The sequence below is a fragment of the Thunnus thynnus genome, chromosome 19, assembly GCF_963924715.1.
Source record: "Thunnus thynnus chromosome 19, fThuThy2.1, whole genome shotgun sequence".
Taxonomy (NCBI): Eukaryota; Metazoa; Chordata; class Actinopteri; order Scombriformes; family Scombridae; genus Thunnus; species Thunnus thynnus.
The window spans coordinates 13,639,136-13,651,991 of NC_089535.1; the positions used below are offsets into that span (position 1 = coordinate 13,639,136).

Sequence of the window (12,856 nt, forward strand, 5' to 3'; positions counted from 1 at the left end):
CAGTACACACAATATAGCTGTAAAAGAATCTTTGTGTTCACCAGAGAGCTGAAACACAATCTCCTCACAGTTCCCTTTGGAACTAAAAGTCATTGGCATCAATTAGGGATAATCTTGTTCAGTGATCAGAGTTTAACGATTGGTCTGGGAGCAGTAAGAAAGAAAGGTAAGTCAGCGTCAATGAGCATAGCATTTACTGATTGACTCGTGAAAGCCTTTTAGCCCCTCTATTGCAATTACCAAGGAAATCCCATCAATACACACACATTATAGGTCTTAATTTTCTCATTTAAATTCAGCCTAGTCAGGAAGGGAATTAAAATTACAGTGAAAACAAAAGAATTAGCTTCTTTCCAATTGATTTTGCAACTGAACCAGGAAAACCGCTCTTATATATAATACCCAAACAATCAAGCTGTTTTCTACCTTTTTATTGTGTCTTCTACAACCAAAATTATTGTCTTGTGTTTTACTTTTTCAGGAAGTAGTTTTGTGGTGAGCATGGGCAGCTTCCTGGATGTTTCTAATTGGTTGAACCCAGCCAAGCTTACCCTGTACTATCAGACCAATTCATCCACACAGTGGGTGCGAGACTACTGTGGCCAGAGGACCACGGAGCCCTGTGAGCAGATTTGTGACCAGGACACAGGTTAGTGCACACAAACATGCAGACACACACGTACACACTGGGGTCTATTTGCTGAGCAAATAATATAATTTCACTAATTATTTGTTTTTTATTGCAAAGTAGGGAAAACTGTTATTACCAGATTTATAGTAAGGTCACAATGTCATAATTGCCATGCTGTTTGACTGATTAACACAACACCTGGTACATCTATTTAGGTATAATAAAACATATATCATTAAAGGGCTGGAACTGTGGAAAACAAGAAAAAATGAGCTTTGGGATGGATTAGGGTGATAGTGGGGGCCCTCCTGTGATATACAATTGCTAAATTCTCTCAGTCTCCTCAGTCTTTTTAAGTCATTTGAAATTTTGAAATTCATGCCCCAAGTGCAAGCAGTGTTGAGGCGCTACCCGTTGCTACATCACACCAGAAAGTCAAATCAAATATGCTAGGAAGCTTTAGCATAAGCCCAGCACTACACTGAGTGTGTACATAACTTCTGCAGTCGGAGCTTGCATTGCAGCCACATGACAAGCAAAGCAGGACATTGGAAGTGTGCTATTGCTGGTTGCTCAGCAGCTAAAAAGGATGGGAATTTACATCAGACATGGCTGAAATTCATTTTTGGAGACAATCTTCCTTCCATTATTGGCAAGTCATTTTACAACTGACTTGCTGCTATATAAGACTCAGTATGCTGCAGGATTTTCAACTTTTTGACCTTCAATCTTTTGATGAAGTTTTAAAACAAGCACTGTAAACATTGTTTCTTCCTGTTACTCGGGTAAAGGAATATAATATATGTGCTAAACCCAAGCTAGCGACCTTCAGCTACATTTGAAAAAAATTACTTTTACTTTGTTATGAATCTTAGACACGATCTTACCATTCTGAAACAACCTTTTAGTCTCAAGTCTCAATTGTGCAACAGCAGGTTCTTCCCACTCCCATTCAGGATCAGACTCCACTTTATAGACCGTTACGAAAAGAATGCTTGCACTTAAAACAAGCACATTTGGCTGCCAGTGTAGAAAGTGAATTTTACTTGATAAGATGTCTTAAAATAAGTAAGGCTGTCTGACTGTCATTATAGCACATAAAATCTTTAAATAAGATCAAAAAGACTAATTTCAAACAATCTAGGTAAGCCTAGTTAATGCAAAAGAAGCCTATTATCACTCAAAGCTAGGGTACTTTTTTAACATCAAATTACTTAAAATGAGATTTATGAAATTCTCTACCTGACCTAAATTAGACCACATGCTCTTAAAATAAGGAAGCATGACAATTTTCTAGGAGAAAAACATTTTTATTATCAAGGACCATGGGAAAGATGCAGCAATTCACATGGTCCTGTCTTGATAACTGGCTTTTAACACCCACCTTAAAATGTTCTTCTTTTGTGGCTAACAAAGTTGTCAACATTCATAAACAAAAGAACTGATAATAATTCGCTGTGTAAAGCAAACTTTTCCCCAGGGACTATTTTCCAGTGGAGAAACAGTTTCACTCTTTCAAGTCATCAAACAGTCCTGAACAAATAGAATTATTTTTGAAAAACAAAACAAAAAAAAAAACATAAAGCAGTTCAATATGCATGGATCCTCACAGAACTAACAAATATTGAACACAGAATTCAAGTTCACACATGTATCAGTTTTGTCAACAAACCGGAAAAATAAATACAAATGAAAATAAAATTATCAGTGGACAAACCTGTGCATTTCTGGCATTACTCTACTTTATTAGTGAATTTTCCCCATTCAGCTATTACTTTCTTGCAAGAATGAGTAAGGTCACACTCATGACTACTGTCTTTCAGTACCTCAGTCTGGATGACAGATAATAAAGTAGCAACACATTCGGGGTAGGTGAGGTGGAAGGTGTAATAACACCCCATCAGGATGAGAGGAGCCTCGTGGATCATTTCCTTAAGTAAGGACATCAGCGGCAATGTGCCAACAGCCAGAAGGAGGTTAGTGGATTCTGCCAGGAGGACCGCATTGGTGATGGGCCATCTCTGGAGAAACATATTGGGGTCCTCAAATGGCTGAGAGCAACAAAGTAGAGACAAAAAGTAGAACAAGAATAAACCGCGGGCATATCAAGTTTAATTTCAGTTCAACCGTTAAATCTGCATACAGATTTTCTAATATAATGTGTGTCTGATTCTTAGTGTCAAATTCATGCAAAAATGGATTTCTTAGATTTTTCCACATTGAATTACACATTTAAGATGTGGCTTCCCCTTCTTACTGATGTGTAATTATAAAATAGACAAAATTCCAATTAAATTGGGTGAGAATTTATACAAAAACAGGACATTGTTTTGGTGGGTCAGCTGCTTAACTCACAGGGTCATCACATGACTTACAGTGAATTCATCTCCCATTTTAATTTTCCAATATTGACTAATATATAACCTTGCAATGAGATTAGTCCCTAAAGGTTCTGTGGCTCTATATAAAGGTGTTCATTATCCTACTGAAATCTCATTACATCACCCTATTGACACTCCCTGTGCTAGGCTCTGTTTTGTACCATCTAACAATGATAACAGAGCTGGGAAAATAACTCATGATAACCACAGAGCTGATGCTTGAAATTAGATAGTTTTGTCTTGTCATACTAGTGCTTAAAATAAGCCTTCTATCCTTGAAAGGGGTGTTTTACAGACATGTCCCTTGTATCTAATTAAAAGTAACTAAAAGTAAGACAAAGTTGCTTATCAAGACAAGGCAAGTGACATTTAATCGAATTGAGTAAGGAGTAAGGATCTTCCTTAAAAAGCACTAGATAACATTTATACAGCATTTCATAGCATGTACTAAAAACAAGACAAACTAGATTTTGAATCTAAATACAGGATTATTACACTTTGTTAGATGTGCAGTTTTTGCAGTGATACTGTACTTACGTCTCCAGCTGCAGCCATTACTCGCAGTGAAGATCTGGCGTAAGAGAATTTGCATTATTCATTAAGTAGTATTCCAATTGGCTGGGGGTGAAGGTGGGATTAGAAGGAAGTACATTGAGATTAGAAGGAAAATGCTGGCATTTGAACTTCTTTTATGTTTTGATAAGTGCAAGGACAGCAATACCCAGAATGAGAAGGAAGGAAGGACAGTCCTTTATGCTACAGGGTTACCTTAATAAATTTATTTCAGTGTTTCTGATCTAAAGAAATTCCTCAGAGGAGTCAGATGGAACTGCTCCATACACATCTAACATACTTTATGATCAAGTAAAATGGCAGAGATTCAATAGTGATAGTGTTATAGTGTTGGGGCAGTTATTACTTACAGTGCAGTATGTACACAATCAGCTCATACTATTTTGGACCTATCTGTGCTGACATTAAAACGATACCAACAAGCTGTGAGTGCAGCATGGCACATTAATCTTCTCTTGAGTGGTATAACTCCCTTGTGTATTTCGTGCCCAACTAGATAAAGTCTAAGCTCATTAGAATGGATTACATCTGTAATGTATGTGAAATTTATGTCACCCTGGTCAAGGGCATGTTGAGGGCTAATGCATAATGTATTAGAACTCCAGATACTAAACTCGGTCAGTACACATGAAGATGCCAAAGATGGAGTTGGCACATACTTTATGTGTTTGTGGATTCCGAATGTGTGTTTGCCGGTGTGTTTTTTATATTTTGAGATCAGTAATGGTCGTAATTCAATTTCGGACTCATTTACTCTCTCAGACCCTAGTACATTCAGCATTCTCACTTCATTAATGCATCTGTCTCGCCCCGTCTCCTTGTCTCTCTCCATTTATTTCTCTTTTCATCTGTCCTTTTCAGCAGCAAGATTATTTGATCAGTAATTGCCCTCAAGTATGTTGTATCTCCTAAGGGCAACCTCATCCATCCGGCAGCAAAATTAAAGGTGTTCTTCAAAAGAGCTTTCTATTTCCATCACTGTCCTCTAGTGCAAATTGCAACACACACACACACACACACACACACACACACACAAACACACACACACACACACACACACACACACACACACACACACACAGAGTTGTTTCTGAAGACAGAACACCTGAAATGAACTCTTTCATCCAGGCACATTTATTGCCGTTTCAACAGTAGGGTGAACCACTGGTTGTGAAATGTTAAAGGGCAAATCACACAGGGGAGAAAAGTGCAGCTACACTGCTCTTTGCACTTTAAAACTTTCAAACACGCTGCAATTCTGGCCACAACAAATAAGCAATGTTAAAGTGGGTCTTTTACCTTTTGCCAAACAATGAGAAAACACCTGCTCGGGTAACTCTAAAGGTTTAAAGTATACTTTTCTTGTTGAAACATGGAAAACACAAAAATGCTGCCAAAGCCATACATACATGTGGACTGATGGTGTTTAAATGTAAATGGCTGTTGGAAGACCTGATTACTGGTCAACTAGGAATGCTGTCCAGTTTACCTGTTGTAAAATAGTCAAAGCACAACTGTGCTTGAGAAAGCTTGTAGGTAATCATCATCCTGTATCTTGTGAGTTTGTACTGTACATCTGCTCTGTTGATTGTCATTTCTGAACCTGAGAGGGACTTTTTAAGGAGGTTGGAGGTTTTAAGAAAAATCAGGGCTGCATAATCAATTTTATTTATTTATTTATTTTTTTACAAAACCAAAGCTCTTATTAGTTGTAACTTGATATTTAAGGACTTTTTTTTGCATCATTCTCATAAAAACTGGTTGAGGACATCGGGCATGTCCTAGTGTTGGCTGTAGGTTTTTGGACAGAGAACTACAGAATTACCTAAATGAAAGTTCTGCTATTATATACAGGAAAAATGCACATCAGGAAACACAGAAGGCTGCTTAGTGTTAAGACAGTCAAACAGATAAATAACATCTACTTGTGTAGGTGGTGTGCACTGCTGTCTATGATAGTGTCTTCTTCATCTACCACTGGGGCTGCCAAGTCAGAAATTTTCAAATTTTACACATGGTGGCATTAACACATCGTTTCTATTGCCAATTCAATCATCCAAACATGCCCACGTTTCATGAGGACACATTGTGTTTACACATGTACTTAAAATCAACACATTTACTGTGAACATCTCATCAATTCACAGTCATCAGTTTGCCCCCTAACAAGTACACTCATACACAAGCAGGAAAAATCTCTTTGTCAAGTTTCTCTATGCTCTATGATCACAAGTTTATGTTGTATATACCACATTTTCTCACACCATTTCTATCACATGCCTCCATCCTGCTTCAATGTCATGGTTGACTGTCACCGTTGACTACCACTCACTGTATCACTGTGCCTGGATAATCAATCCACTCTGCCTTCACCTTCACTCCCTGACTCAACTGTTCCCCTCATCTGATAAAAGGAACATTGAGGTTAGTGGATGAATGGCATGATGCAACTGTCCCTCCTGCCTGATATCTGACTATAATTGCACTTGGAACATGGGCCATCTTTGTCATAAGTAATGTAATAACAGCATGATATTGTAGTAATTTGTCAGAATGTGATAAAAATGTCCCTATAAATGGGTTGAAAATACAATACAGCCATAAATGTAATAAATTCCTGTTATGTGTAATAACATCATCAGTATATAAAAGGTGATTATAATTAAATTAGAAATATGAAATACTTCTAATTGATGATGTAGCCATTACAATATGATGACTCAAGTTAACACTTTATTACCATGAGTTATTGCATTATTAGTCAATCTGTCCTATCTCACATAGTTATATACCCTAATAAGGAAGAATAGATTGCAGCCAGTACCTTTCCATCTATCATCATAACTAACCTCATAAAGACCTGTGAACCTCCTTAGCTGCCTTTGTTTTCCTCATTTAAAATGATGTCTCCCAGGCTTTTTCAGCCACACCTAATTGGAACTGAAGCTGCCTAAGTGTTAACATATACCCCTGCTTTATCCTTCCACTCAACAAATACTGTCCACGCATATTCACAGACAGAAGTACACACAAACATACTCTTATGAGACACACTTAAGCTATGTTGAATCCGCCCAAGGTCATCAGAGTGCCTTCTCCCTGTGTAAATTGTATAACAAGTGTAAATATACATCAGGATAACAACTCTTTTCTGTACTCATACCATGAACCTTGAAATATGAAAATCACCCATGCAGCCACAGGGAGATACTAGAAATGATTATAATGACACACGTCATTTATAACATGAGATTGGTAATACAAGAGAGAGAGAGAAAAAAATAGATAATTTGTGGTCTGAAGTGATTGGCACTTAATTATGAACGGTGGGATGGTAAAAGAGAGTGCAAAGGAAAGAGGCGGAGAATGAGGGCACAATGGTGACAGTGACTAATTTTATTGGCGATCTAGTATTTATCAGGTTGTGTATCTGAGTAGAAACCGTGTTGGGATGTAACAGAAAAGGGACTGGGTGAGCACAGTTAAATAACTGTTGTCATCGAATGGCCATAACCACTCACAGGTGATTACTTCTAAATTAGGCCGACAACATGTTCAAATCAGGCAACCATAACTTTTGGCATCAGTGAATTAACCCATTGTTTACACAAACCCAGGGCCAGACATACATGAAAACATTCAATTTGCTCTTGCAATCTGCCCAAAACAAACATCTGATTTATTAAGGAAGCATAATGAGATAAGAATACCTCACAATGCACAGTTTGGTGGTGAGATCTGTCTCAGATTAACAATAGCAGAAAAGAAATCTGAATAACATGATGCTGAAATACAAATTGTGGTTAATAAAGTAATGAAATACCTAAGATAATTTAGAAAATAGAATGATGTTGTAGCCCATATGCAAGAAAATATAGCTCATAAAAAAATAAATGAATCAATGAGCCGCCACATCAGCAACTGGTCCAAACTCATAACATAGCAGATGGAGAGCATCGATATGTCTGATGTCTCCCTGGAGTTTCAAGGTAACTGCAGCCACATGCACACTGTAAATGTAAAAGGAGTGCAGTTGCCATAGTGCATTTGCAGCTGAGTGAACATGAAGTTCAAGTTTAATGACAACACAACAACAACTCCCCATCCCCTCCTTCTGTGGTGTTTTTACCACTGGCTTTATCTTTTCAAGAAGCTGTTTTAATAACTAATTCAGCACAACTCCTCCTATTCATACTTTTTTTGTGGTGCAATCACCTTTTGTCTGCGGCAATTGAGCTTTCTAGGGAATGGCTACAGTCAATTTAAGTTTCTCTTCTCGACCACAATTTTCCCTTTAGTACGCCCGCGCTAGCTGAAACAGTTTTTCAGTGGCAGAGAAACTGCACCACAAAACTGATGCTTTCAAGTTGTGTAAAGGTTAGTTAATCCAGCGGAATGTGTAATCAACCAGACATATCTCTTCCTGTTAATTGCTTGATCCACCCTTGAACGCATTTGCATAAAGAAAAGAGCCGTACTTCACTGATTACTTGCAAGGTTTGTCTCAGATTAAAGGCAAACTGTGCTTCTGGGCTGGTTGCACCTCATCTGAAACAAGGTGTAAAAGACTTTGTGAATGTGTTCCTCTGCACCCTGCAGGCCTACACACATATGGCTGTATAATAACTGAACATCTCTCCTGACAGTGCAGTTAGACTGCTTTGTGTAATTATGTATAAGTTACATATCTAAATCAATTATACACACATAATTTGAGTGTGAGTAGTCCTTTCTGCCCATATTAATCTATGTATTTGCCAACCTTTGTATTATTATCTACATTTTATGTCTAAATTATGATTCTAAACTACATAAAGACCGACTTCTCTTATATCTAACCAGTTGTATTTTGCAAAGTTGTATTAAATTATTAATGTTGGGATATAGAATTGAGTCTAAAAGTGTCTAAATTTCTTGCTGTTATATTAGATCCAAACATCTGCCATTTAAAACCCATTAAATCTAACATACAAATCAAAGAGAAACATAGCCTTTTTAGTAAGATGCACCGATCACCTATGAGATCAACCACATTTCTGCTGAAATAGTGATGTAGAATCAGAATAGGACGGTAAAAAATACTCTTGAGTACAAGCTATTCCAACTTTGCTTTAGTATATAGAACATGGACTTGAAACAGTGCAATTGTATCCATGTAGTGTGTTTACAGGGAAGAACATTTGCATACATATGTCTCAGATTTGCTGATAAAACTGATAGGCTACTTTGACCTTTAAGCAACCTATAGGTTTAGTTTACTTTACATTTGTTGGAACACTTTTGTATGATGTTCACATCCAAAACACCCAGTATTTTGTCCAAATACAAATAGTTGCTGGGGACATCAAGGGAATGCATTACATGACAGAATGCAAGAGTAGCATTTGGCTCTGTTACTGCCTCTTGTTTCCAGAGGTGCTTTGCTAGTGCTTTGCTTGCTTTACTAGCACCGCTAATGTAGATATTGATTGGCTTTTTGTTTGGAGTGTATTATCAGATCCAAAAAAAGAATGTTGGCCATGTCGTATCAGATGTTTCTTCTTAAGCGCAAGCTGAGTATAAAATTTGTCAGCAGCAGGCAGTCTTGTCATTGTCTTGTCCTCTGTTGTTCCCTTCCAATTTATCAGCGGAGCAGTCAGGCATTTTCACCAGGCAATTCCAGTTATTTATGTTAATCTTTCCCCCCAAAACAAAGCAGGGCACCATTTATACTATGTTAACCTAACCACTACTGCAGCTGATGAAAATGCCAGTTCCAGCCTCTGGCAAACTAAAAATTGAAAATTGGGAGAGAAAAGTGGGCATTTTCAACGTGAATCTTTTTAAAATTCCCTCTTTTTGTTATTATCCTATCCCTCCTCTGCAGCTCAGCAGGGAAAGACTGCCCAGGGAAACACAAAGAGGGAATGTTATACTAAACTAAACTTGATTTGACTAACTCAGACTGCCAAAGTCTCATATTAGATTCAGATAAACTTTTGAATACATTTTAGGACTGTGGTTTGTCCCCCAACACTTACGTTGAAAGTGTATTAGAGGGGATTTTTTTAATGACTAATAACTTTATTGATCCCCGCAGGTACATTGATTAATTGCTCGATTGCTCAACACATAGTTAGGAAAGAGGAAGTAAATAAGTAAAAAGGTAAAAACTACTATAACATAAAATACAATAAAAACAATAATAAATACAGTAAATAAATAGAAAAATGTACAAATGCAAATGCAAAAAGTAATGTGCGAGGTAGAATTGCAGTATGGACAAAAGTGCAAAAATTGAAACATGCAAAGTAGATTAACTGTAATTTAACAGTAAATTAGCTGCAATGTGCAAAGGTAAACTGAATGGAAAATGTAATGTGGGTCAACAGTAATTTAACAGCAGTTTAACAGCAGAGTACTGATGGAGATGTCCAAAAGTCAGTGATTTACAGTAATTTAAATGTAAGTTAGCAGTAGTGGCATTATATTGTGTTGAAAAAAGTTTAAAGAATTGTTCAACTTAAGCAGAAAGGGGAGGAATTGTATATCTGGGTGGCTACAGGAAGGAATGACCTCCTATTGGGTTCAGTTGAGTCCTTAGTTATTCTAAATCTCTGGCTGAACATACTCCTCTGGCTAACCACAACACTGTGTAGAGGGTGGGAGACGTGGTCCATGATGGAGAGGAGTTTTGACAACATCCTCCTCTCCACAACTACATGCAGAGGGTCCAGCTCCACACTCAGGACTGAGCTGGCCTTCTGAATCAGTTTGTTGAGTCTTGGCCACCCTCAGGCTGCTGCCCCAGCAGACCACAGCGTAGAAAATGGTGCTGGCCATCACAGACTCATAAAACATCCACAGCATGGTGCCACAGATGTTCAAGGAATAGAGCCTCCGCAGGAAAAAGAGCCGACTCTGGCCCTTCCTGTTGAGAGTATGAACAGGAGGAATGATTTCAGCAAGAAAACCAGTGTTGATATGGGAAGCTGACAGTTGTTTTATGACTTTTTGTGTCTTGTGAACCTATCCATGAGTTGTTGCTATTCATTTGTATTTGTCTGAAACTCTTAGAAAATACACTGTTAGGAACTAAAAATAACAAAAACAAAAGTTCTTTGATTAAATGATGAAAATAAATTATTGTCTTGGATGCAACAATTATCCAGTAATCTCCAAATTTTAAAGTGGAGCTATTTCAAGAGCGCTGACTATTCAATTAGTAAGGCTACATGAAACAGCCACAAAGAAAATAAAAACATGTTTGTGGCTTTTCTTTGACTGCATCCTGGTGGTGCATTACTCCACGAGTGATTCTTGAGCCTATAAACTCAACCAGTAAATTATTAAACACTAGGTGATAAAATGTGAATAGTGTTGCCTGGGTGGCCATTACACTATTTTCCAGTGTTATACCCCCATATAGGTCAACAGACAGCAGTCAGTACCATTTATTTTGGGAAGAGTACCAATACAAAGGCTGCTAAATCTATCAATGACCTTTTCACAAATACATCCGTCCCTTAAGTCGCATTATATGTGCAGCACACTCTGTTTTTATTTACCATACGTGACAGCATAATGCAATTCCGTCTTCATACGATTTATAGACTTGACCCATAATAAACCAACAAAATATTAATTGGTTTATTTAATGTTATCTGAGTAGCAGAAATCTAACAGTACAGGAGATCACAAACATTATTTGTATAGCTACAGTAAGGATAAAGGGTTTATTTTTCCCCATTATTTGTAATTCTAATAAATGGGCATTACTGTTGAAACTGTGGTAATTCACTAGAGTGCAAGAGATGTAACTAGACTGTTTATATCTTTTGGCAAAAACCCAAGACCCAAGCTGCAAGATAGGCACTATTTTCTCAGTTCAGTGCTGACTGATGGTGACGTCTGTTGTTAAGTCATTACACTTAACAAAACGTGCTGTCATATGTTAAAAAAAAGTGATTTAGCAGGTCAACTTAGTAATGTAGCTTACTGTATGCCCATAGTGTTCTAGCAGAAAAATCTATATTGCAAACATGAAACCCTATCTTGATGGCTGACATGATGTGCAAAATGTTCATGGTAACTCTGTGTTGGATAAAATCAAAGTGGCTCATTTGGCTGAACAAAAATAATCCAAGAAAAGTATTGCTACTAAGTTTAGGTAAAATATTTAAGTGTGCCAGCTAATAATGCTTGTGTCAGTGTAAATGCATTTTTTTTATTTAGTTTTTTACTGGTGAGGAGTGGCTGGAAATGAAGCAACTGATTATTCAATACATCTCTAATGAATGAGCTGTCCAGGGTCACTTACATGGTAATTTATTCAGCTACTGACAATAAATAAATATCTGCCACTGTGTCCCTTCTTGTTCTCTTGTGTCACAGGAGAATGCAGCTGCCATGAGGGTTATTCCCCTGATCCCGTCCATAAACACCTCTGTGTTCGCAGTGACTGGGGTCGCAACGAAGGGTAAGAAGTCCTGTCTGCTCTTTCCACTCATATCTACAAACTCACTGGTACTTAATTGACCTTACAGGGCGGTTTCACAGTCCCTACTCCCAACTGCATTAGCACACAATATTAACTTTACATTTAATAAAGGTGAATTGTTCACTGTGATGGATTAGCTGTCTGAGGCAAGTTTCAAGTCTCTTGAAGTTGATCTTGAGAGTATAAAAATGAATCCCTATGGGGTAGAAAATCTAAAAACTTACTGTATGCTTTCAGAAATGGTCACCTGTAATGTAATATCTATGCAATTTGTAGTTAATGAGTTAAAACATGCAAATGTACCTGTACGGTTCTTTAACTTGAGAAAGTAGAGTAAGAAGTAAGAAGGCAGGAGGGGAGGTAATGAAACAAAACAGCAGTGGGAGGCCAAATAGTGAACGACTGAGAGTGAAAGAGACAGATAGAGAACACAAAAAAGAGAGAAAGCAAATTGTGGAAATTGACATGATATGGAGAGAAAAGTCAAATGAGCCATCTACCTGACTCTGACCTTGTTTGACAGTTAGCTGGCTTGCCCAATCATTGGTTCATTAAAAAAGGGCCCACATTGTTATTCAACCCCACCTGTCATCCGCTGGATTCAGTCCAGTCACAGATCAAATTCCCATTCACTGTTTTTTAGGAGTGGTGTCTGACAAAAGGAGCTCTTATCCATATGAAAATAGATCTCATTGATGTTAGTAATGACTCTGTGTTTCTTTTATGTTTAGTATATACTATTATATAGACCATGTGGAGTATTTAAAATGCACAACTGCAACATCATTATGG

The 12,856-nt window shown here is 37.5% G+C and overlaps 1 protein-coding gene across 1 annotated transcript in view; it reads left to right on the plus strand.

The window, feature by feature from the left end:
• The window catches only part of LOC137170519 (astrotactin-2-like), a 287,500-nt gene that overhangs the window by 146,957 nt on the left and 127,687 nt on the right, over positions 1-12,856 (plus strand). Inside the window, exons 7-8 of the mRNA XM_067573959.1 lie at positions 482-649; positions 11,959-12,043. Coding sequence (XP_067430060.1) covers positions 482-649; positions 11,959-12,043 — 253 coding nt within the window. The remainder of the gene's footprint in view (positions 1-481; positions 650-11,958; positions 12,044-12,856) is intronic.